General features: G+C 36.4%; 1 protein-coding gene across 5 annotated transcripts in view; it reads left to right on the top strand.

The window, feature by feature from the left end:
* CDK19 (cyclin dependent kinase 19) overlaps positions 1-27,502 on the top strand; it is a 121,827-nt gene that overhangs the window by 76,582 nt on the left and 17,743 nt on the right. For all 5 annotated transcript variants that reach the window (XM_085575009.1, XM_031504391.3, XM_085575011.1 and 2 more), the window contains 4 exons: positions 9,080-9,137; positions 10,387-10,518; positions 25,899-26,042; positions 26,304-26,373. In XM_085575009.1, coding sequence (XP_085431135.1) covers positions 9,080-9,137; positions 10,387-10,518; positions 25,899-26,042; positions 26,304-26,373 — 404 coding nt within the window. The remainder of the gene's footprint in view (positions 1-9,079; positions 9,138-10,386; positions 10,519-25,898; positions 26,043-26,303; positions 26,374-27,502) is intronic.

Raw genomic sequence — 27,502 nt, 5'->3', positions numbered from 1 at the left:
AAGCTTGTCTGGAGTTTTTGTTATTTTTTTTGTCTTGCATTGGTTTAATGCCTTGTCAGCCATAAGAAACCTGAAATGGTGTGTGAAAGGAAGACTGTTTCATTTCTGAACTTTTATGCAGCCCAGAATTATATTATCTTCTTGTGATTACTCTTATTTCATATTCCTCTTGTGTGTATAGTCCATTTCCCAATGACGTAAGTGCAACTATATTATCCATTGGTTAACCAGGGAGTAGAGTTGTTGAATAGTCTTTTCTTGTTTCAACAATAATCAAAGCATCTTTGAGTTTATAAGTCAAATATTTTATCTAGCAATTGCCTAAGAAACCATTGTTTCAGATGGATTTTGAACCAGAGTATTCTTATAAGGAGCATGGATGTTTTGGCCATTTCTGGGGAAGGCCTAGACAGAAGTGAGGGGAGTGAATTTAAAGAATTAATATCACTTGAGGTATATGCTTAATTACATCTCAAGAGAACATCTGACTTATGAAAAATCAAGTCAGAGACATGAATATTCTACCTGACCACTGGATTTAATTGAGTGGTTATATATGAGAGTAACTGAAGGAGTAGTAACTTAATTAGAATGTACATCTATGTGTGATATGTGTGATTTGGTTAAAATGAAGGTGGGAGTGGAAAAGTCTGTTTTTCCCTTTGATGAAATATTTAAGTTGTTCTAGAGACTGGACTTCCAGGCTGACGCTGACATCTCAGATTTATTTTTCTGGTGCTAAATGGCTCTGGAGCTGTTCAGCCAAAGGTGCAGTAGGGTTGGTTACAGCAGGGTGACAGAGATGCTCTGTGAGCCTCAGCTGTCCTGCCACTCAGCTCGGCAGCATGAGTGGTTTGAGGGGACTTGAGCTATGGAGGTTGTAGAAATGGTGAAGCTTTCTTAAGGAGGATTGCAGGAGGAGGATGGGGGAACAGATCTATGTTTTAACAAGAGACATTTTGATTAGGTGATGGGAAACAGTTTTTTGCCAGGTGTTGCCCACCAGAAGGGCTTGGTAACCTCCAGTGTTGGAGACTTGCAGCTCCCTTGGTCATGATGCTGAGTAATCTGATGCAGCTTCAAATTTGACATTTGCAAAATGTCCACATGACCTCTAGAGGTCCTATCCAGCTCAAAGCATTCTATGATTTTGGCTGATCCTGCAGATGAGTATCCAGAGTCTTGGGCTGTTGAAATCAGTCTGAAATGAAGCCTGTGTAGTGACATCTTTGCTTTTGTTGAGGGCTAGATCACCTTAAGCTTAATTCATGGACTTTTAAAAAAGAAATATATGCCAATCTATGGTTGCACTATGGCCAAAGTTTGGGGTTTTTTCTGCTTTCCTTTACCTTTGCTTTTTATGCCATGTTTTATAAGAGTATATAGCATGAAAATATTTCTTTGATAACTAGCTTACATATGAAAAGAGCACATTTCCCTTTTCAACACATACTGAATACAAGCAAGAAATGTGTTTAACCAAAATCTTTACCTAAGGCATTCCAAAGAAATATTTCAGGTATCTTCTGTGTGTTTTGTTCCTACTTCTAGTTAGTAATATGTTTTACCATCAGTCTTAGGTAAATTCTGCAGATGTAGTTGCTATAGAATTCATGGTAGCTGGAGTTAAATGCCTATTTTGACCACATCTGATCAGCTGCTATACATAATAGCAGAAATACATAATGTAGAATGTAGACTAGTAGAAATACATAATGTAGAAATACATAAGTCACTACCATAATCTGACAACTTGGTTTTTGACTGAATATGCAGTTTCCATATCTCAGAATCCCATGAAAGCATTTTTCCTTTATTAGTTCTGTACACATTTAATTTAAAAATTATTTTATAAGTACTAAGAGTGGAGATAAAAAGTTACTGTGCACTTTTAAATGTTTCTGTTGTCACTAATATTCCTCTAATGGTAATAAAATTAATTTTGGGAACTTTTTAAACACAGTCTGGTGACACTTAGCTGTAAAATTTTGTGTACTGTTTTATGGTGGTTGGACCTGGGTTGGATGCCTTGTGCCCACCAAAACCCCTTCAACTGGACAGGGGAGAGAAAATAAAAAAAAAAAAGGCTGATGGGGTGAGAGAAGGACAGGGAGAGATCACTCACCAGTTGCCATCACAGGCAAACCAGGCTTAACTTAAGGAAATTAGTTGAATTTATTCCCAATTGAAATCAGAGCTGTATAATGAGAAGTAAAACAAATCCTAAAACCACATCCCTCACTCTCCTGCTTAGGATTAACTTTGTTCCCAATTCTCTACCTCCTCCCCACTCAGTGGCACAGGGAGATAGGGAATGGGGTTAGCAGCGAGTTAATCCCATGTTGGTTCTGCCACTCAGGGAGGGAGTCCTTCCCCTGCTCCACTGCCATGTCCCTCACATGGGAGACACTCTTCCATGAACTTCCCTGAGGAGTCTTTCCTATGGATTTCAGTTCCTCACTGGCTGCTCCAGCATGGGTCCTTCAGCATGGCTCCCCCATGGGATCTCAAGTCCTGTGTCACAATTGTCTTTTGGGCATCCACCTGCTCCAGCATGGGTTTCTCCACAGGCTACAGATGGATCTCTGCTTCACTGTAGATCACCATGGGCCACAGGGAAACATCCTGCCTCACCATGGTCTGCACCACAGGCTGCAGGAGAGTTTTGGCTCCAGAGACTGGATCACCTCCTGCTCCTCCTTCTTCACTGATCTTGGTGTCTGCAGAGTTTCTCTTATATATTCCCACTCTTCTTTAATCTGACCTCAAACACTTCTGTGCAATAACATTTTTTTTCCTTTTAAAATCTGTTATCCCAGAGGCACAAGCACTCTGCTTGATCAGATAAAAGTATTCTGTGGTACTCTTTGTTTCCCGTGTTCTTTTTATTTACTTAGTGTTTACATTTTTTTTCCTCCTTTTCAGATTTAAATAAGTTTTAAGTTCACTTGAATGCTCTACCATTTCAAAGCATTTTGTATGCCTTGAGAGTTTGCTGACTCTTTAGATCATGTGCTGTTGTAATCAGCTTTATGTTTGGCCTTTTGATAATTTGATAATATCTGTATTATTACATTATTGATTCAGATGAAATAATAATTATCTTGATGGGATTTGTTAAAGATATTACTTTGCAAGGTGAATAATTTCAACAGAATAGAGCAATAATGGAAGAAAATAGTATGATTACAAATCTAGGCCAAAAATGTAATGAAATATGGTTGGGTTTTTATAACATTAAGGATAACAGCTGATAAAAACCAAACTGAAAGTGATGTTATGTAATCAGAGTAGTGACTCTTATATGAGTGTGCAATATGTAAGGCTAAAAAGAAGCAGATGTGGAAATATTTTACTCTATATGGTATACTTCTGTCTAGTGCTTCAGTATCAGAAAAACGTTGACCAAACAGTTTTCTGAAAAAGAGAAGTGGGAATAACAATTTTCCTGCATGCCTTTCAATACATGGAAGTATCTTAAATGGAAATGATAATGATTTGGAGGTTTGCAGTGCATAATAAAATATTTTAAGAACCTTTAATTTTTAAAATTAAATTTAATTTAGCTCAGTTGTTACCAGCAGTGTTAGTACCTGTGTGCCAGTTTATTGATCTGAGCACTAGGTTTGAACAGTGTTGGTTTAAGGCAGGGAAGTGCCTACATTTTCCTTACAGATGAGAAAAACAAAAGCTTTGTTTGCACATTTCAATGAACAATCAGCATCTCCCTCTTAATCTTGAACTGAGAGGTTCAGTAGTCTTTGGAGTAGTGCCTGCAGAGTGGAGCACTGCCATCTCACTCAGGACCTCTGTCATTTGGGGAGCAGCATGCTGAAAGCTGAGACAAAAATACTATTGCTCTCCTCTTGCTTGTGAAATGAAAGTGTCTCTATATATCAACACTGTTCTGTTTACAATTGTTTTTTCAAATAATGGAGACTTGAAAAGACCTTATCACAAGGCAGTGTCACTAACTGTGGGGAGAGCTTTTCTGTAAGGTTTGCAATTTCTTTTACAATAGATGCCTCCTAATTTGATATTATTCTTTTTCCAGTGGCACATTCCAAAAAGGAAACACATTTGTTTGGATATAAACAATAAAGAATTGTTTATGGGAAGTGGTATACCCCTATGGACATTTTCTCATAGGACTAATTCTGCACCAAATCTCTTATGAATTGTGTCACTGCTGTATTAAGGAGATCACAACAACCTTTAAAACTGAAGTGTTGCCATCTATTGTTAGGTTGTTGTTCCTGTTTTGAACTGTTATACTCTTTTAATACCATAGATGGTTTATTTTCTTTCAACCATTCTTCTGTTTTACTGTCTAAATATTAAAATTAGAAGTGTGTCTTGACATGGATGTCTGTACGAGTCCCAGTCATGACACATCTAGTATTTGTGAAAACACATTTGTTAATTTGACATTTTAATTCCTCTTCCACCAAGATTTTTTAAATTGTTTTTTTCCCTCTCCTCCACCAGTGTAGAAAAGTAAATGTTATTATCTATGCATATTACTTGTAAAGAACCTATTGTAAAGACTCATAAAGAATCATTGTCATCTTCCTCCCTTTTTGCAAGTATTTCAGTTTCTTGCTTCGACTGTTTGTTGCTGTTAACCTTGCTCTTTTTGCAAATGTTTTTTAGACCATCAAACCTCAACTGAATTTCTCAGCAGGGATTTGCCTGTTCATTTTTGTGGCTTATATTAAATGTGAGACTCCTAATTCTTACTGTTTCTGTTGTTCCTATAGCAACTAGGTAGGGGGAGATGCAGCAGCATCACTTTGCTTCCCAGCTGGTGTTTGTGTTCTCAGCAAAGGGGGAGAGTAAGAGGAAAATAGATTATTAATTAGGATGTAACTGGTTTAAAAGTATACTCCTTGTTGGGTTGTCTCACCCAACTACTACTCTAGAGGAGTTAGTTAATGATTTTAAGCAGGGCTTTTCAAACTTTCTTTATTAAAATTTTGTCCTCTTGGATAGAGACACAATTTATTCTAAGTATGTGCCAACTTTCGGTCTTTTAGCTGCTGCTTGGTTTCTGATGGTTCCTTCCAGCTAAAATTCTGTTTTCTTCATCAGATAGCTGACAGTAGGATTTGTGTCAGTAGCTAGATTGGTGTTTATGACTTATATATAGCCTGAACATAAATAAAGTGTGAGGCTTTTTAATACCTGATTTTTGCAGCTGTCCAGTAACTGTAGTATACTAGGCTGTAGTTTTATTTTTGACTAAGTGATGATCTTGGAGTAAAATGTTTTGATATTTAAATGCTACATTTTCAGAGATTGCTAAGAACTAAGGTAGAGCTAACATGTTCTACCTTCTCCAAGAAGCAGAGGTTGTTTGAATTCTCCTTCAGTAGTCCTTTCTCTTACCTCGTGATAGAAACCTTCATAGCATAGTTTTCTGAGGATCTCTGATGCCAAATTACTCTCTCTGAGGTAAACCAAAATCTTTCCTCCATACCTGAGCACCTGAAGTTCTGCTGCTCTGCCTTGGTGCCTCTTTTTTAGCTGAGCACTACTGCTCTGTGAGGGTTGTGTTTCTCTCACCATGGTATGTGCATTGTGAAGACTCTGGGAAGAGTTTTACAATATTCAAGCCATTATTATACGAAACAACCACAGAATATTTGACCTATATTTTAAGCTCCTCTGAAGCTGTTTGTTTTTATTAAATAAAAATTATTGGGCACAGGAACTGGATATCATATATTGCATCTCAAGAAGATGGGTCCCATCTGGTTTAGCATATATGCATTGAAAAGCCTTTCCTAGCCAGAACAGATCTGATTAGCAAGAGGAACTTAGAAAGTGCTGATTAGTAGATAATCAAGTGGTTAATTTGCTCATGTGGGAATAAGAGGTTGAGATGTAGACTTCTTGTTACTTAAAAAACAGGTTGGAATCAAGACTTATAACCTCTCAGGAAGGTGCCACGATGCAGTGTTACTGACACAGTGGGGATCCTGCAGGCATCAGGTTGCCATCCTTGAAATCCCTGCTGTCTTCCCACTGGTGGTGGTGCCTCAGGAGAAGCGCTTACTATTTTGCTCAATTAAAGTTTTTAATTGTTTCCCATTTTATTCCTTCCCTGTTTCCCCTGCCCCTGACTCTCTCAGAGGGGTTCACAAGAGCTAATGAACATGACATCTGCTAAGTTTATAAATCAGTATGTTTCTCTGCAGGCGGCCTAAGCAGGGTTCCAATCCTCAGTGGATTACATATTAGAACAGATTTAAATTCTAATCAGAACAACATCTCTTCTAAACATTCTGGCTTTAAAAATATATGAATGGACAAGTCACTTGCTTCCATAGGCTCTAACCTAGCATATCTCCTGTATTCATGGGACCACTAAGTCTCCTAGGACTTTGGGGAGTTTTTCTGAGGCTGAGGGTGCTGGGGCAATTCTGCCTCTAGAAAAGAAGGCTCATGTGGGATCTTATCAATGTGTATGTGTGCCTGATAAGTGTGATTAAAGAACACTGAGCCAGACTCCATGCAGTGCTACCCAGTGGCAGAACAGGAGGCAGTAGATATAAATGTACTGTATTGATAAGCCTTTTTTACTGTGAGAGTGGTCAAACACTGGAGGTTTGAGAGAGAGGCTGTGAAGTCTCCATCTGTGGAGAAGTTTAAAACCCAACTTGGCTTAGGCCTGAGCAGTCTGCTGTAATTTGTAACCCTCCTTTGGGGCTTGGTTATCTCCAGTGGTCCTTTCCGACCTGAAATATTCTGTGAATATTGTGGATTATGTCAGCAGATAAAAGAGTTGGGAGTTTTTTTTCTGTGAATAAATTGCTGCTTGGAGAATATTATATTGCCAAAGATAAAATACAGCTTTTGTGAGTTCTGAAAGTCCTTTCTTCTTATATTTTAATTTTTATCTTACAAAATCTTCTGAATTAGAATGTTTATTTGTGACAACTTAATTCAATTACTAGAAACAACCTAACCTATAAATCAGTGCAGTAATAACATTTTTATCAGCTTGCTTCGCTTGACAAGTAAATGTATTTTTATAGTTTTTAAAATCCAATCCTGAATGTAAAGGTCTATTGAAGTATTTTTGATTCATAGAATCATTAAGATTGAAAAATCCCTCTAAGATTGAGTCCAGCCATTAACCTCACATCACCATGTGTAGAACTAAACCATACCCTCAAGTACCAAATCCTTGGTTTTTTTAAAACTTCCAGGGATGGTGATTCTAAGTTTCTTGGGCAGGCTGTTCCAATGCCTGCAGCTACAGCTTTCCAGCCACTTTTCCCCAGCCTGCAGCACTGCATGGGATTGGTGTGACCCAAGGGCATGAGACGGCACTTTGCCTTGTTGAACCTCATACAGTTGGCTTTAGTGCATCAATCCAGCAAACTCACCATACTCAACTCTGAATCAAAGTTGCTAGGCAAAAGTTTAGGAAGAATTTAATCCAGAAAACTGGAGTTTTGCTCCCTTGCTTAGGACAATTGTATCCATTTGATTTCTAACAGGTAAAATGTAGTGTGAACTTGCATGCATCTCTTGCTGCCTGGTTACTGAATATGCAGATAGTGATTGTTCTGTTCTCTGGAATATTCAATTCAGGGTAATACATAAGTGTACAACCAGAGTTCTACAATTGCCTCGAGGTGTTGATTTTATTGTCATTAAATATTACCTAAGAGCAAGTATCTTCTTTCCTAGATTTGCTGGTGTTTGCTCAAGGTCAGTTGAAATGGCTTGTGTTTTCCAAGAAGGGAGTGCATTTTGCCCCTTAAATGGTCCCAATATATGTTGGAGAATTAAAAGTCAGTGATGGTGTTGAGAATTACAGATTAAAAAAGGAAGAATAAAAGAGGCATCTGGAAAGAGAGGCAGTGGTTGGAGCCAGGGAAGAAACAATGGGTGTGGGGTGGGAAGAACAGCTTCCTGGAGGAAGGAGAAAGAAGAGGTGAAATAGGGTGCTTTTTATTGTTTGTTTGTTTGCTTTTCCAAAAAAAGTTAAAGATGTGTAGTTTTGAATCAAATGAGTAACTCTAGTTTGAGTATCTCATTTCAGGTAAATAGTGACAAAGAACTGAGAATTTAAGTGAGATTCACTCATTGGTTTTCTGGACATCTCTTTCAGATTCTTGAATAAATCCTGCTTGAGCAGACCCTTCTGCAGGCATTAAAGATTTAAATATAATTATTGTTTGGATGAACATTCGAAAACTTCTGCTTTGAAGCTTTGTTATGCATCTCTTCATTCAAATCCCTTAATGTTTTCAATCTTGTTTACTTTTTACAGCTGTTAACACAATAGGGCAAAAGCTTCCAAGGAATGACTATTGATGTCTGAGGGAACCTAGATGCTAATTGCTGAACAATTGCTGTGATGTCATGTGCAGATTTTATGTGGTGTTCACAAACAGCTGGTTGCAAACAAATAGATTGCAAAAAATGCATATAAAGGTTTTGTTCTACTTGTAAAGCTGCTGTCTGCACTCTCAAAAGCTTTTGGGATGTAGTTGTGTGTGAATACTCCTGCTTCAAGAGAATTCTCATAGCATGAAATCAAATTTGTGGAAAAAAGTGCTTTTGCCCATGTGATTTTTATAATTCGTACACTAAAAACAAACACAGCTCTAAAAATGTAGTTATATAGGATGAAAACAGAAATGGCTCTCAACTATGCATTTGTATACCAAGATTTGGCATCACTTTAAATAAGTTATGCCAGCAAAAGTGGTTCCTGCCAGATTATTAATGTGTATCATAAAAGTTAGCCTAATATAAAACTTTCCCCTAGAAGAAAATCTCTCCAGTGAATGTGATTATTCTAGTAACAATAGAAATGCACATTTAGTTAAAGATGGCATTTCTTACTGTGAAATGTCAAAATATATTTCTGTTTTCTAATTGTGAAATTGGTAACTAGAGAGAAAAACTAAATGTCAGCAAGATAAAGGAATGATAATTTTAGATTTCTAAAGTTATTTGTAGAGATGATTTAGTTATAAAATACATGTATGTAATTTTATTATTCTCAAAAGTAATCATCAAAGGCTGATCAGCTAAAAATTCTGCTTTTGTTTTCCAGAAACCAGCAAACATTCTGGTAATGGGGGAAGGTCCTGAAAGAGGAAGAGTCAAAATAGGTAAACTTTTTGAGAAAATTTTATTGTGTAGCTGAGAAATTGCTATAATAAAAAAATGCATCTTCTGTGTAAGATAGAAACAGATCTTCAGTATTCTTTGAGTGTATGTATTTACAGCCTCTAGTTCAATTTTAAATCTCATTCACTGGGTATACAGACTTAAGAAATTCCAAATATGTAATTAGGCATTTCTAAACTTGCCAAGGGTATTGGATGAGACATAAAAGTATCTGTATGAAACAAAAAAGTTATAAGCACAGAGAACAGTGGCAATAACGAGATTTCTCTTGAGTTCTACTATGATTAGTTAGCATAAGTTAGCATTGTTACTTATGAATTGTGTTTGGTTTTTTATTTTTATATAAATAACATTACTGCACATATTTGTAGAAATCAAAAGGTTTGTTATGCAGAAGTTATTTGGTGTCAAGGTGAGCAACACATGTAACTGTGATGGTCTTTATCCAAAATCGAATTGCCTTCTCAGTTTTAGTGATGTTACCTATTTTAGGTTTTAGGATATTACCTATTTCAAATAAATCTTGTGGTAATACTGAAGTTTGTGTGAAAGAAAAGTTTTAGATTTGAATTGGGTTTAAAATGTGTGGGTTTGACAGTACACCAAATTTTGTGCTTTCCCTCTAGCATTTCTTACGGTTACTTACCAGGCTCATTCTAAGGAGAACTTCTGAGTTCTATAGAATGAATGCTTAGTTTTAAAATACACTTCTGTAACAGTGCATGCTGACTGACTCTGGAGCTCAGTCCTCCAAAGCATCTCAGAGACATGCCTTGAAAAACAGTGCAAAACAATCTACACTGCAGTCATTTTAATTTTGCACTTTGGGTAAATATATAGCAGTCTCAAGGACTCACAGTTTTGTAAGCATGTATAAAAGTAAAGGAGAAAATGTACATTAGAGACCTACTACTGTTGACTTCAGTTAACCAAGTTTCTCTTACAGTTTTAAAAAATGAACAGTCATCTGTAGTATGTAAAGTTTTACAACAGCAAAACACATCAGATATTATCCTTCATAGTTTTAGGAATTAATTAAATGGAATTTAGCCTTAGAAAAATTTGGTCCAGTATTATTGTAAGTAGTTTTTATTTTGTTAGAAACTTTGACTTGTAATATTTAATGTTTTTGAGCTGTTGTTGTAATTGTTTTTGACAATACTGTTGAATTTTGATTTATTTGTATTAAAATTTGAATATTCTTCCCATTTTTTTCTCCTCATTCTCCAGCTGATATGGGTTTTGCAAGATTGTTTAACTCACCTCTGAAGCCATTGGCAGACTTGGATCCGGTTGTGGTGACATTTTGGTACAGAGCTCCAGAGCTGTTACTTGGGGCCAGACATTACACAAAGGCCATTGGTGAGTTGTCCTGTAAGAAAGATGATTGCCTGCAAGTTCTCTAAGGATAGTAGCCCTATAATAGATAGTTTGCTCAGCTGACCAGCTAGTTTTGGGATTTTGTCACTGAAGTAGTAGCAGATGATCCCATCCATGAAGGGTTAATCAAGATTAAAACTTTTTGAGGACTGTGCTTTTGTATTTTGATATAACCTAGACATTTTAAATATCTAGTTTGTTTTGTTTTTAAAACAGTAATATCCTTTGAATTGGTATGTATGTTTTCTTAATATTGCCTTAGAGATCTTGTAATGTTGTAAACCTTTGAAAGGGAAAGAGCTGTGGCATTCTTGTAGGGTGTTACATGTCCAGATGCTTCTATGAAATGTGTGTCTTGATAAGTAGAAGGCTGGGCTCCTGTGCTGTGCATAATGTGCAAATCATTTCCTCCTGATAACTTACGAAGCTCCATGTTCAGGAAATGCTGATAGCCAGGCGCTTTCTGCCATAGTAAGTTCCAGAAACAGCCCAGCAGTCTAGAGAATTATAGCATTGAGGTGTATGGGAGGCATGATTGGCTTATATATTGAAGTGCAAAGGAAACAGTGACCTTGTTTTAATAGTGTTAAATCATTCCTATGAGTACAGAGGTGGCTTTCTTGGCAGGCATTTTTCTGTTGCAGAAGTTTTTGGAGATGCTCTTTGGGCCTTTGTTCAGAGAGTTACAAAATACTGTGTTGTACTGGCATCTCAGTTTGAGTGTTGTCTTGGGTGGATCAACACTTTTAAGGCTCATGGTGTGTTTTTTAAAAAGTATTTCCTTTTTATTCAACTACCATATACAGCAAAAAGTTTGGATAATGAATGAACTGACACCTGACTTGTTGATGTAGACTTGCGCTTCCCATTTCTTTATTGCTTTTCCTCTTCCATTTGGAATCCTCCAGTGCAGGAATTTATTTGTGTACTCTAGGAAAACTCTGCAGCAAAAGCTGAAGTATCAGAAATGAGGAAAATCGAATCCATTTCAAAACCAAAAACCTGGTCCAAAGAAAAATACTAACTGCAGACAGTTTCAGTCAGGTCAGAAGGGACCCTGGGAAGTTTCTTGTTCATGCTCCTACTCAAAAAAGTGCCCACTATGAATTCTGCCTGGTCTGTTGAGGGATTTGTCCAGCTACATCTTGAAAACCTCTAAGAACAAAGATTTCACGCCCTCTCTAGTTAACCTGCTCCACTGCAAAATCATCCTTGTAGCAAAGAAATTGTTTTTATACTTAGTTACAACTTTTGTTTTGGTTTATGCCAATAATCTCTTGCTCTTCTGTTGTATACCATTTTAAGGCCTTAGCTCCATCATCATGGTCACATGGTGTAGGTTCTGGGTGGGTTGCTCATAGATTCCTCTTCAGTCTGAACAAGCCCATGTACCTCATTATCTTCTCCTGGAGCAGATTCTCCAGCTTCTAACCATGCTGGTTACCTCTGCTTCTTGCCTTTGTTACTCCACTGTTCCATGGTCGTTAGAACCAAGGCTGCCATTGATTATCATATCCCCAAGCAGTTTCTTCCTTCCTCCTCAACAGCAGATCTGAGGGATGACACATATAGTTTACCCCTAAGTCCACTAGAAATCTTTTCAGCATCCCTGAAGTGACCCTGCTTATGTTCTGTTTGTACTCCATGATGCCCCATGGTCTGTTCACCTCCTCTCACAGCTCCTTTTGCTAGTGTCCCAGTGCCCTAACCAGAGTGTCTCTCCCAGTGTCACCCTGCAGACTGACTCCTGCATGGCAGCACCCTCCCTCTGGAGCTCTACCTCGCCTGAGACAGAAGCATCTCAGGGGATCTGCTTCCAGTGGGAGCTGGGGATGGAGCCTTGTAATGCCTCTGTCTCCTGCATGGTTTTGGAACGATCCATAGTGGCAGGAGCAGACTCTTATGGCCTGCTTTGCATCTCTCACTATGCAGAATGGGCTGCTGACTACTAAATCTGTGTTTGCTGGAGTGTTTTAAAGAAAATACCAACAGGATTGCCTCAAACACCTACAGATCAGATGCTTAAATTGCCCTTTGTTCATAGTGGAGAACACTGATGTGAATGGACCAGATTACTGAGTGACCTGCATGTGTGGTACAGGGAAGTTACCTCAACTGACAGCTACCTGGTTTTGATAGATGGCTTATTGTTTGGAGATTTGGGTGAGTGATATGTACCACTATCTCAGAGTATCTCTTTGAAGGGTGAATTAGTATAATGCTGTTGTTTGTTTAATTATGTCATAAATAACTTAGTCCTTGCCCTGAGGGATCTCTAGTCTATACTAAAACACAGGCAAGAAGTTCCTATGAAATGTCAGGGGATGATAGTACTTTGGTGAGATCTGGTTTTGCTAGTAGTTTATTATTTCTGAGGCTTTTATTTCTTGTATCACACCAGTGAGTCACCCAGGAGGGGTGTGAATGGTTACATAGTACCTGGCATTCAGTGTGAGTGCTGAGGGCACTCAAAACTGTTTGGGCAGCAAAATAAAAAATACGGAAATGAAAACAAGGAGAATTGCAAGTTGAGATTTGTAGGCTGACTGAAGGGTTAGAGAACATGTGATTGAAGAGAAAAAAGGTACATGGAGCTGATCTATTTAAATGCAGCTTTAAGGCAAAGAGAAGAAGTGAGTAACAAAATGACAGTAGTGATGATGTTCATGCAGTTTATTGAGTCCAGACTTGTGTTTTGCTTCTAGCACTATGTGCACTTTAAAAAAGGCTGTTTTCATGAGCTAAGCATGCTAGTGAGTTTAATTCAAACACTAATATTTTTGGCAAAAGATGCAACTCTTAAAACTTTCTCTTAAGTCTCTGTGCAAGAAATACGATTTTAATATCTCTTAATATTACATAATTTTCAGGAAGTCTAAAGTGTTGCTTTTAGTTAGAACTCAGAAATTAAGTAAGATTCTCATTTAAATGCTCTTAAGTTGGAAACAATAATTTTGAAGAAAGGTGATCAGATACAGCAAATTATGGGGGAAAAATATTATTTAGTGTAGCTACTTGTTTTCCATAGCTATTTTCCCATGTCTTTTGGATAATACATAACTTTTATTGATTAGTAAATACAACTAAGATAAGGCTAAAAGCAGAGTTTTCTTTCGATTTTGTCATAGTGAGAAATATTTGTGTTTGAATTTACCATGAAGTCATTGTCATTAGTTCTCTTCTGCAATGTCCTAACATTGTCCAAGAGTTGCTATATGATTCAGATATTTGCTTAGGTTTTTACTGACTTCATCTTGATTTTACTTAATATAATTTTTTTTTTGTATTCTACATGTAATACTCTCTTATCTTTGTTTCACATATAATTTAATTATTAGCAGTGTATTCAAAATATCCTGGACACTGTCTACTATAGTGTGGAATTTGGTTTTATTTTTGTAATAAAGCCTTTAGGTGTGCTTGCTTGCATGTAAATAATTCTCATACAAGATCAAAGACTGAAATTAGAATTTGACTTTTGACTTATTCAGGATTTTTGTCTTTGATTTCTGAACCTGATCTTAGTTGCATTTTAAGGGTTTGAGGGAAATTTGGAGTAAATACAATCTGTTTAGAAAGTGCTATATATTACACAAAACAATACATAAGTATATTTTAGTATTATTTTAGGTGTGACTTTTCAGTGATATTTGTCTTTTATTTAGTTTGTCTCTTCCTACTAAGTAAATATTCTACTTTTAATTTATTTCCTTGCAGAACAGATAGTTGTTCATCCTATATATAACATCATGTTTTAAAGAGATGTAGAAATCAGGAAAATATTGTTGCTGAAAAGCAGAAATAGCTTTTGCTTTCTCCATGTTAAAAGGATAATAAAAAGCCCATGCTAGGATTTCATGGAGAGTAATATTTTATTGTGAATATTTGTAATGTAAGCCCTACTTGTTAAAAGAAGTTTCACATGTAATATCTGTTGCCATAGTTACAAGTAACTAACTTACCAGATGAATGCAAATTGGGAAAATGGTGTAGAAACCAAAGTTCATTCTCTATTCCTTTACCTCAATATGAATTTGTACTAAATTCATTATTGCCTGTGAAGGTTTCCTGCATTTTCAGCATCAAAATTCAAAACCAAAATATGTTTCTCTGTGTTCATCAGGTCTTAATACTTCAGCAAAGATGTAAAACCTGCAAATAAAAGTAACTTGAACAAGCTTCAGGTGAAACCAAGTAGCTGCAAAAATGTAAATTGCTTGCAATCATGAAAACTTTTGTAAAATTACTGAACAACTAGAAAGTCCAGGACAACACAAAATGCCTTTATGCTCAAAATACTGAAGAAACAAGGCTGAAGTTAGTGGCAAGGTACAATGGTGCTTTCATGTATGAGCAAAGACTTCTGCAGTTTAATTTTAAGGAAACTAAAGGAAATGACTATGGTAAAATGAAAGAAAAGTTAAGCTGACTTTGAGCTTGAAAGGAGACATTAATCAGAGTGTATTTTTTCACTCTGGGAACATCAGATTAGAAAAGAATGTTTTAGTAGGTGAAGCAAATAGTAAAAAACTCTTTCATCATTGGTTTTTAAGAAAGCATGTTGCAGTCTCCAATATGATTCATTCTGAGGCATCTTGTAGCATATCAAGGTAATAACATAATTATGACTTGTTTTTATCAAGCTGCAGCTTGTATAGTTATCAGTGCTATCAAACAAGCTTGTTATCTTACCTCTCTTTACCACTTGCCTTAATTAAAGCAATAGCTTAATGTTTGATAAATGGCAGATGACTTATAGTATTTTAGATAGTTTGGATTTTATTCACAAAAGAATTCTTTAAAGTTCAACCACCCATTAAGCAAGGCTAAAACACTGTCCTGAACAATAAAAAAAAGATGGGCTTGTTTATAGTGAAAAATAAATCTGGAAACCTGGGAAATCTCCATTTCTTAGGTACCTTTTTGCACTTCTCTACATTATAGCAGAAATGTCAGAAATGGCTCTGTGGCAACTGCATTTACCAGCCCAAGTGAGACTTAGATGTAGAGAAACTGTAATTCAAAGCCTTGGTAGTGCACTGCCACCTCATTCTATTTCCAGAGTACCATGCAGTTATGAAAGCTGGAAATGTGTGAAAGGTATAAGCAGATACCAAAACACCTTTGAAAGCAAATGTCACAGGAAAATATTTGGTGTATCAGAAGGAATGAATTTATAACAAATGCTGGGATCTGTCAGAGTTTCAACAATTCCATTTGACCTCATGAAGGAATAAAAGAGAGGGAAATATCTGGGGTGTATTATGTAGGATTTAGGATGGAAATATGTGCATATGTGTTCCATATTGCCCATGCAGTGAGTCCCACACATTCCAAGTGCATCAGATGTCCCTACTGTGCATGCACAGATTGTTGGCATGCTGGCCAGCCTGTGGGGCCTCTGGAAATCTTGGACTGATGCCCGAAGCTCTTTTGGTCTCATGTTCTGGGAGGGTTGGAAGGAAAAAAAAGAAGACCTATCTGGAAAATCTGGTAAACCAGAAATTACAGGTGGGATCAGCCAGAAGATTGAAAACTCTTCAGGAAAAATGTACAGGGGAGGTTCCCACCTGTCATCTGTGGAGCCGCAGGAGCAGGGGGACTGCTTTTAAGCCTCCATGAGAAATAATTAAGAAGAACAAATCCATGGTCAGTCAGCATTTGGTTGCTGTATAAGAATTCACATTCTTGTTTGTGAGAAGTTGTGATTTGAAGAAGGGGTTGTGGAAAAACTAGAAAAATAAACTAAATTAGAGAGTTTTAGAAAATACTCATTTATGCACGCTGAAAAGAAAATCTCAGGCTGCACTGAGAAGGGAGCCTTGTTCATGCCCTGGAAAATGTTATACAACATGAGGGGTAATTGGATTCAGATGATATTTTGTGGTAAACTTGTTTTGGCATGTGGTAAACTTTCTAAATATTTATTATCAAAGTTGTTCTTATGCTTTTTCTGAGAGGCAAAATATTTTAATAGCAAGGATTAATTGTTGCTCTCTTATCTAGTTATTGCAGGTACTGGGTGATTGACTGCTGTTTTTTCTTCTTGCTCTCTAAAATAGTAAAATATGTCTAAAATACTATACAAGCTTCTTTTATTAAAAAATAGAGAGCATTTTTTACTACAATAATCTAAGAAAGGTAAAGTTATATAAAGGATTATTAGATCACCTAATTAGAACATTTTAAAGCTATATTAGTATTTTGGGAAGCTTGGGATGCTGACAGCAACTCACGGAATATTGTCTGCAGGATTGTTGCACACTTTGACACATTATCAACTGTTTTGTGCTCTAGTTCCTTCCTTCTTCTAACTCCTCTATTACTCTTGCTTCTCAAATATGTTAAGTCTGGAAATCAGCTTGTGGTCATTGTCAACTTTGAAGAGTCTGAGAGGTGTGTAGTAGTTTAATAGTCAGAAGAATGAGCACGGTGCTGTGGGTCTGGCCTGTCCCTGCTGGTATAAAACCAATGGACATACTGTAATGTCAGGCAGGCTAAGTTTCATTTCTTAGGACAGTAAGCTGGGTCTCAAAAGACTTGGCTTTAAATACTGATTCAGTCCCAAGGGTTGTATGTAGTTGGCCACACTTAATTTATTCCATCCCAAGTGTTGTTTCATTATCTATAAATTGAGGACAGTACTTAACGGTATTGTCCTGAAGACAAAGTCAGTTAAGGATAATAGTGAACTCCAGTACAAGTATGCTGTAAATTGTTTTTCTTAACTCAATGAATGGATTATTTGTCTGAGAAACTGAGATGTCTCTTGGCAATTAACTTGAGACATTTACACATTCTGGACATTAAAAAAAGCAAAAAGGAAAGAAAAGAAAAACAAAACCACTAAATCTTGAACACAACTACAATCTGCTAATTGTCCTGATTTGGATTGCTTGGTAAATTAACCTGTAAACTTCCACATGTGGTCACCCACTACTTTTTCTATTCTTACGACTGTTTCCCCTTGCAGCACTTATGAAGGGACGTACTGGATGCTTTTGCCATTTTGTTTAGTATTTTGACAGATTTGCTGCTGCATGATGATTACTAAGACTTAACTGTATATGGCTTATTTTAAAGCAGAAAAAATAATATAAAAATACTCAGAAGGCAGAATATCCTCTGTAGCAATACCTCTGAGATAAAAACCCACTTTTGAGCAAGAGGTGCCTTTAAAACTCTGTCTACACTTAGTCCTATGTGCATCAAGAGTCGTTAATGATTTGTGGGCTAAAAAGCCTCTATACTGGTCATAATTTTAGTTCCATGTCTTTTTTCCTTCTAAATCTTTTTCCTCCAAGTATTAGCTTTATGTTCTTTTAAACTGTTAATAACCATGAGGACTCACCTGGGTAAGCTTTTTCTTCCCTAGTATCTCACTGACTTTGCCCTTTACCAGGCAGATAGATGAGTTTTGCAGCTGCATGTTGATTCTTTAATCTTCCTGAGCAACATATGCCATGAACTCAGTTAAAAAAAAGATTTCGATTTTTTTTTAAAAGAAAGATTACTTAGGGAAGTAAGACAGGAATTTTTCTCATGAAAGTTGGTTCCATAAACATGTTACTCTCACTGTACTGTGCAGTAATGAGTAGCTTTTAATGTGCACTTTTTGCTACCAAATCTGAAAAGTTGGCTCCTAAAAGTTCATTTTGGCTGAAAACCAAGTGCCTACTCTCCTAACAAGATGCATACTTCTGGTGCAGAGGAGTTGTTTTAGCTGATCCTTCAGTTTGATCATCAAGCATAATTACTTCAGCAATTATCAACTGAAACTTTCAACATTACAGCACTGATTGAGTAGAATGACTGGTTTTCAGGACAGGTGTGATTGCTTCATAAGTTGACTTCTTGTCAATAACTGTGATTGACAGCAGAATTACTCTTCACACCAGTTTGTTTCATGTATTATCCAGTGGAGTTGCTTATAATTATGTTGGAGTTATTGTCAATGCCTTACTGGAAATAGTTGTAAGGCTGAAAACCTTAGTAACAGACGTGTTAAGATATTGTAAAGTAAAACACTCTGTTTGGAAGGACAAAGAAGCTTCTCCAGTGGTACTGTCTGGGAGGCAAGGTTTCTTCATGCGCATTCCTCTCCACTGACTGAAATAAAGTAGGTATCAGAATCTTTGATATCTTCTAGAAAAGACTGTCATGTCTTTTGAAGTGGAACAGTCCAAGAAAGTATTCTTCACAGATGTTCCTTGTTATAACTCAATCTACCAGATAGCGCAGGTTTTGCTCACCTTGTTAGCTCTGAAATTTCTGACATGTTGGATCTATTAAAAAGTTCAAATAGTTAAAGACACAAGGCGAGTGAGAGCACACAACAGATAAAAAACTCACTGTTCCTCTTTAGTTAGCATGGAGTTAACCTGCAAAGAGTTCCACTGTCTACAAAATAAGCTGTTTTATTAAAATATTTTGCATTTATATTTCCCTTTCAAAGAATATGTACTGCTTTCTTATTTGCTATTGTCAGTAATTTTTTCCACATGATTTTATGAAATGCAGATCTATGCATATTTCCTGAAAAGTTTTGTAAATACTATTTTACCTAACAGTGTCTGATCTTGCCTGTTGTTAGTTCAGTCATCATCACAGGAAGAATAGTAACAATTTCTGTATTAGACCCGCCTAATACTTTGCAGTATAAGAGAGATTAATGACCTTTGCAATAAGTTTTCATACTTCTTTACTTGCTACAGTTTGATATTTGTTAGCAGGAAGTAGCCCTGAAGCTACAAAGGTGCCTTTTATCACCCCTTACATTCCTTTTGAAGAGACTTTTGAAGAGTTGTCACTGAAAGGCCCTTTTTCTTTTTTCCCTTGTTTCCACAAAGCTTGCCAGGGTACTTCTTGGACCCTTGGAGGTATAAGTATGGCTGTTGCTGAACCAAAAGTAGCAGTATGTTTTTTACTAAGTCTTGGAGGTGATGGAGTTGTCATAATGTTCCTCTACCATCTCCAACCATCTAAAGATTTAGGATTAGGGAAAACGTGAGACTATAACACCCTTTCCATGCCAGAAGTAAATGATTGTCCCACTGACTTAATTCATTGTCCTGAAATGACACCAGCTGAGGCTGTAGCAACCCCAGATTCTGGAAGAACTGAGAGGAGGAAGAAGATGGAACTGTCACTCTATTCTGCATTCATGCAATCATCACTCTATGCTCCTGAGGAAGTGAGCTGCTCTGCTGCTAGCTAATATAGTAGATCACCTGGTTTATGTAGTAGTAGTCTTGGAGACACAAGTGAGGAGTTAAAGAACTGCTGATGACAGTATGGTATGTAGGATTCATGGGTTGAGGCGGGAGAGGAGTCTTTGAGAAGACAGTCACTGAAAATCCTTGCAAAAGCAATATAATGTTGGTGAAGGTTTAGTTGCTGGAAAAAGTCAAATTCTTGTGTTATGGGGTTACAGTTGTTGGTAAGGTATCAGTCTTGATGATTCCTGTCTTCAGGAATCTGCACATTTTAAATACAATGTTTCATATAGAAACATAAACCTGGAATTTCCAGATTATTGGATATGAAGTTCTGAAAATCAAGGATTAAGTTATTTTACAGGATTTTGCTGTTTGAAATAACATTTTTGCTGCATGAAAAGACCACTTAGGGCCTCTGGATTTGTTGCCACTCCCTGTATTAAATCTATTGTACCTGTGTTGTCAAGCTTAGCACAGTAATTTTAGTGTAATGTTGCAAGCTAGATAATGTATCTGCATAGCAGAAGTCTGAAATAATATAATCCAGGATCTTCATTTAATGATATACTGAGGAATAGAAATTTAAGTGGGAAAAGAAAGTATTTTGACAGCCTTGAATACCTCTGTTAAGAGAGAATGTTGAAATCCTGGCCCATTAAAGCACTGCAGAAAATAACAATTTATTTAAATGAACTCAGAATTTTAGTCAAGATTCTTAAAAAAATTTAGAATTGTATTAATTGTATTCAATTGTTAGTGCAAACATAAGAAGAAGGCAGCTTAGTTTAAAATGCTAGGATGAAGGCATAGAGGTAAAAAGAAAAGTAAAGATGTGCATTTCATTATTAATTCAAGTTAGTATGGTTTTGCAGTTAAAAGTTTTGAATTATCTTGACATTACATCATAGCACAGATGATGCACTTTTGAAATAAAACATTGTTCTTAGATACATGGTTGGCTGGCTCTGAACATCCCTTGGATTAGTGGGAGGTTTTGTTTCTGTCTGCAGCACAGTCATCTTCGTGTCTTTACAGTGTAAGTTATTCTTTAGTCAAGGTCTGTTGAGATGCTGTTTGTTAAAAATTGGTCAACATTTCCTAACATCAGAGTGAAAGCAAATTTCTGACCCTTAACCCACTGACACCATTTTTTGCTTCCCCTTGAAAAGCCTGTCACATGAAAATGTTTGACCCCATTTTCACTTCTTCATAGAAGGTGTCAAGTTTAAAAGGCTAGTAACCACTTCCTCGACCTTCTCTTTTGCTGACTAAAGTCTAAATGAAATACATAAAAACTTAATGTATGAATGGGAAGGACTTTCCCTTGTCTATATGTGTTATAACAGAACATATGTAACAGGCATGTTTTGTTCACCTTACCAGACCAAAGAAATCCCTCTTTAAGGATATATTATTTTCTTAAATCTAATTTCTAATGCTAAAACCAGCATTAAAAATAATAAACTCTTTTTCAATACTATCTCTGTGCTCCTAGAGTCTTGTGTGTAAAGATTCCAGGTCAGTCTAGAATGTGCTGTTGGGTCAGCAGGAGATGGAGTCTTTTTTTAATAGAGGTTATATCTTTTTATTAAACCAGTTGATGGCTATTTGAAAAACTTAGACACATTTGCCTGTACAGCCCCATTTTAAGTTTTCAGTCCATTGATGTGTTTGTTGTCCTTGCCTTGACTGGAAAGTTTTGGAGGATCTTAAATAAATGCTGTAGCTCTTACAGGTGGCCTGTATGGGCTAAGGTCTTGCTAACTAGCTCTTGGGTAGCCTGGTTGTTGCATTAGCCCTTGGCATGTGCAGGGAAGCTGTATTCTGCTGTCTGTCCTGCTCTTCATTGCCTTTACCAGCATTCATATGTGTCCAAGAGAGTAGACTTTGTGTTCAAAATGTTCAAAACAACAACAGGAAAGAAGCATTTTGGTCAAGTACTGATGCTATTATGCTAAACCTCACTGATAAATTCCTCAGATTGATTGCACCTAAATAGATGTTTTCCAAGTCTTATTTGCTTTCTTTAAGAGAATTTTATTGAAGAATTCTATGAGATCGTTTCTTTATTTATTTTATTGGATATAGTTAAGAATTATGATGTATTTAATCTTGGATTCTGTCCTGTGTTCAGTGAAAACTTTTGCTTAAAATGCATGGGAAAAGATGTTTCCTTTTATGAGTCAAGGCTATTGCTTAATAAATTGTCTTATTGTCTTAAGTGGTCATACTATTCTTAAAGAATATTTTGAAGATACTGGAAAAAATACAGAAATGAGATTATTATTCCACAGAAATTAAAGAATACACAAGCATTTGTCTGCTTAATCAGCCCTATCATTGAAACAGCATCCCTTTGTTCTTGCTTCTTGGCTACAGTGCTGAAGTAGAGCAGGACATGCAGGATTTTCTCAGCTGACCTATAAAGCTATTAGAGTCCCAGATTTTAAAACTGGGACATAGGCAGCCATACAAATATTTTAATAATCTGTGCACACAGGCATTTATATAGGTAGTCTGTTTACCAATCACAAGTGTCCATCCATAAAAGACTGGGGTTTATTTCTTTTCATAAAATTATATAGTACTTGAGAAGTTTTGTCATAGTGGAAGGATATTTCAGTGGAGAACACGTTTGAATGGAACCTGAGGAAGTTGCATGGATAAGAGTCACTCCTACCCCTCTTTTCAGAGCCTGGGAGCTGGCTTGCACTGGGGTCCAGTGTAAACCTGGGGAAAGTGAGGACTCTGTAAGTCTCGGGGGTGGAGGAGAACATCAACAAAAACCTTTCACCATGGATCAGTCCTGAAGCCGAGTGACAGTAGAAAAGACTGTAGGAAACAGAACCATCTTTACAGGAATGTTTGTGTTACTCTGATAAACTTATTTGCATCCTGCCAAGACATCAAGATGGGAAAACATTTCCTCCGAAGATGGGGAAATATTAGTACCGAGTTCAAATCTGTAGGACCTTTGTTGTCCCAGTTTTCAGTGAGTCTGGGACATAAATGGATGCCTTCAGGAGTTTTAGCTTTGGCTCAGGAGCAATGAGGCCACTCACTGTCTTGATCATTAGTAGAGCGGAGAGGGGAGAATTAATTGCTGGATAATTTTTGCCACTCATTTTGGTGCTTGCTTTTAAAAAAAATTATTTTTAATGAAATTTTAAAATTGCATTATAAGAAGCTCCTTTAGCGAGGCAGATGATGTGCATTAGAATAATAATACACTGTACTTGAAAAATACTACTTGTGTGTTTTAAGGTTTGCTCTGTCAGTGCCCACTGCTGAGTAGTAGGTGTTTACTTGGAATATATTTGAAGTAGATATAATAATAATTATTTTTTAAGCTTCATAAATGGAAAACCTTAAATGGTACACTAGACAAGGACTTTTTCCCCATTGTTAGACCTAAAATTTGTATTTGGTTGACTACTGTGAACAGTGAGGAGATAAATACTATTAAGATTGCTTGTATCTATGAGGTGTTTAAACTTAGCAGAATTTAATGAAGCATTCCTGCTTGAAAAAGTGCCACATGTGATATGTAATTATTGCAAATTATGAATGTTTTTAGAAGAAACAAACAAAAGAACTAACTAATCTTGGCAGAAAGTCATTAACTGTGAATGGTATCAATATATGCCAAGGATGTGTTCAAGATCAGGTTACATCAAATGTTCATGAAGAGAAGACCCTGACCTGCGTGAGCTGCATGGCTGCAAGGCCTTTTCTATATATTTAATCTTTTCTTACATAAATTAAAGCTTCAGGTTTTCTGTACCAAGTCTTTTGGATTACTTTATATTACTTCTTTGGAGATGAAGAATATCTGGCAAGAAACATAAAGGGTTGAGCACCAGCATGTGAACTCCTAGAAAATATAACAATTGATCAAAGTTAAAGCAGTCTTATGTTTGACTTGCCCAATAATGCCATCCCACCGAAAATTATAACACCATCTTGGAGGTTTCCAATGTTTATACAGACACAATATCCAGTTGGTACTATGTTTGTCTTTCTGAATTCTCAGAGGGTTTAAAATGCACTCTCTGTACACTGTATAGTGGCTTTTCTCTCACACAGTGCAGGTGGTGAAGGAAAAACTATTTTTGAAGTTCCATTTTGCTGTCAGGGAGAATACTGGATTACTAGATTTTACCTTTTTTTTTCATTAAAAGGATAAGGTCAGTCTGGATAGAACACTTATGAATGTAATAATGAATAGTGGCCTGGACTCTCCCTCACAATGTGATGGACAATGAACACTGTATAAAGCCATGAAAACTAAGAGAGCTGCATTTCTTTTGGCCTCTAGATAAGCCATCTCCAAAAGGATTCGTTATCATATGAAAATAAGTGAATAGATACTGTTAAATGAAGATTCCATTCTTCAATTAATAAATAGATTCCATTCTGGAGTAGATAATTTATGCCTACTACCCAGGCAGCAGTTGTGATTAATATGCTGCATTAGTTGCTTGAGTAGATAAAATCTCAACAGCTAAAGATCTTGTTTTCATGCAGATAAGGCTAATAGGAAAATCAAAGGAAGATAAAACCTCGAGAATGTGATGCAACACACAGAGCAGGTTACACCCTGTCAAAACTGTAAAGTCTGAATTAAATGTTATCAGATTTTCCTGTAAGGGAGGTTGGAAGAAAGGATTATATATTGGGACACCTCAAGCTCCACACCTGTAACATGATGGAAATGGAGCTGGTAAATAGACTATGATGGTAAATAGAATGTGATGGCTCATTTCTTTATTTCCTACATAAGGAGAGCAGTACTTTTTCTTAAGGACACCCTGTGTCTCATAGGCAGCATGGCCCAAACACCACCATTGACAGCAAGTGAAGTTTGGAGTCTCAGAATAATTGCAACAACCAAGAGACTTTTCTTGGTGTTTCCTTTACTCCGAATACAATAAACTAAACTCTGGTTAAATAATTTTTTTTTATCTCTTAGACTCATACATGAAAGTTAATTTTTTTAAAATATATTTTCTAATTTATTAGATTAGAAAAAATAAAAAAGTTTTCCTAGGGTCATCCAATTTAACTTCAATTATTACACAAATCTCCACACTCTTGTATTCAGCAGACTGTGCTTATTATTAATCTGATCTCAACACCTTTTCCAAAGTTGTTTCTCCCAGTATCCCAGACACATATTTATCAGCATAGCAAATCCTTCAAAACTTTTTTGTTGTTTGGTTTTTTGGGTTTTTTGTTTGTTTGTTTGTTTGGTTGGTTGGTTTGGTTGGTTTTTTTGAGCTGGTAACAAGCTTCTTCTCACTGACAAATTCACATTAAGATGCATAATAAACCATTTGGGTCATACAGAACACTAAGATGGATGGTAATAACCTGTAACTAGAATGCATATGTGTAATCTGAAAAGCTGTTCTCTTGTAAATTAATGTTTTGGTCCACAATAGATTTAATCTAAAAAAGCATATTAATGAGAATTTTATGAAATAGAAGGGTTTTTTTTCCTTTCAGTACATAGAATCATTAAGGTAGAAAAAATGTTTAAGATCATGAAGTCCAACTGTCAACTATCATGCTGTTGTTTTCTTTATGTACATGAGATGTAGATGACACAGTTAAAGTATTGTTGCTGTGGGAGTCAGTTGTCAAGTAGGATTTTAATTTTTTCAAAGTTTGGTACTCAATCTTCTTACACTTGATTAAAATTAGGATCCTTTTTTCATAATTTTAACTAATTTGCATTTGGTTAAACATATGAGCCATTAGTCTTCTCTTTAGTATTTATTTGGTTATCAATTATCTGTTTGGAATTGTTCTGAAATATGTGGTAGAAGTATTATTTCAGTATCTTTGTGAGGGATAATCTTTGGTCAACTGAATGCCCTTTAAGCTATGTTGTATGCAAATATTTTGTAGGTTTCTGACATAACTGTGAATATGTTAAGTGCTGGACTGCCACTGTACCAATTGGCTTTCGAGAGTTTAATTTTGTTTTATAGAAAGCATATCTCCAGATTTTACCCTTTTTAATATATTATGTTAATGCATTGTTTTTAAATGTGAAGCATTTAATCTTACTGTTGTTATACAGGTTGAGAAGTCATGCAGAAACAAAAACCAGAGCAAATTATCCCCCTTCTTTTGTAGATATTTGGGCAATTGGCTGCATATTTGCTGAGCTATTGACTTCAGAACCTATATTTCACTGTCGCCAGGAGGACATCAAAACAAGTAATCCTTTTCATCATGATCAGCTAGACCGCATTTTCAGTGTAATGGGATTCCCTGCAGGTAATTTATTTTCATTAAAGCAGCCAACATAACTCTAGTGATTTGTTTGTTGGCTTTTTCCTAAAGGAAATTACTAGGTATTTGTATAGGTATGAAGAAACTGGCAGTTTGATGGATTTGGAAATGCTGGCAATTAAAGAACAATAACACTAGCCAACAAACAGGAAGTCAAACAATTCCTGTAGTTATTTCTTCCTGAGTATTACTTACCCTACATGTCCAGAATTCTAACTGCCTTTTTTTTTTTCCACACTACCTAAGATAAAGACTGGGAAGACATAAGAAAGATGCCAGAATATCCAACTCTTCAGAAAGATTTTAGAAGAACAACGTAAGTAATGATAATGTAACAACAGTTCATTGAGCATGACAGAGGCAGAGTTCCTATCCTCTGGAACTGGGGAGAGGATTTTGAAGTATTTGGGTTCTAACACTGTGGCAGCTGTCATGTTTGAATTAGGTGGTTTACATGAATGGTGTTCTCTCCCTCAGCTGCTTGTTAAGAACATCAACTGAGCGGCCTCCTCATTTCTCTAGAAGGGGTTGTTATAATTGTAATTTAATCTATGGCAGACACAGACAAATGAGCTTCCTTAACCCATTTCTATTACATATCAATGATAATGTTTATTTTCTGTGAGAAAGAATAGGGAAGTGCTGGTATTTTTGACAAGTGGATATGTGGAGACAGCAATGTATTGGACAGAAATTTGTATTGAAGGTAACACCTTCAATAGGTTGCGATTCAAAGCCTGTCCGGGATCTGAGAATTTTCACTTTTACTGTTTCCTGTAGTGATCTGTTATCACCACTTTTATGCTTCGGCTAAATTAGTCAAGCGGTGATAATAGATCAGAGCTGGTAAGGAGTCACATGGACTCCTTAAAGTAAGGTAGAGGATATGGATTTGGGAGTTTTGGATTCTGTTTCCAGCTCTGACATGGATTAATTCCATTGGCTTTACACAAAATATGAAGCTTCTGTCTTTTAAAAATGGCTATAGATAACCTATAAATTAAAGGCAAGGCACACGTCATAGATATTTAGGGCAATTTTTAACTTGCGAGCTGTAAGGACTCTATATGGTTTTCTGGAGGCTGGGAAGACAGAATGGTAAACTAACTACTCTGCCAAGTTCTAACCAGAAACAGTAGTTTAAATGTTAAGCTGTGATGAACTGCTGACTGCTTTCTGTGGCAGAGTTGCTTTAGAAAAACAGAGTATAAACTTCAAGTTGTGTCTCTCTGTCATTGTCCTTATCAACAGCTTATCCATATACTATGAAAGTTGCATGTTTCATGGAGATAATCTTTACACAGTTGATAGCACTCCTATTTGGTGAAAAGCACAGTTTGTGTGCAACTGCTAGATAAATATCTGACATGTCTTCTGATAGCAGTTCTTTTTACAGTTTACTTCCTGAGGGTTGGGAGATGTTTCTGTGGTCTTGATAGAGTTCC

This window comes from Lonchura striata, chromosome 3 (assembly GCF_050655825.1).
Source record: "Lonchura striata isolate lonStrDom1 chromosome 3, ASM5065582v1, whole genome shotgun sequence".
Lineage (NCBI taxonomy): Eukaryota > Metazoa > Chordata > Aves > Passeriformes > Estrildidae > Lonchura > Lonchura striata.
This window is presented reverse-complemented; position numbering and strand designations above follow the sequence as displayed.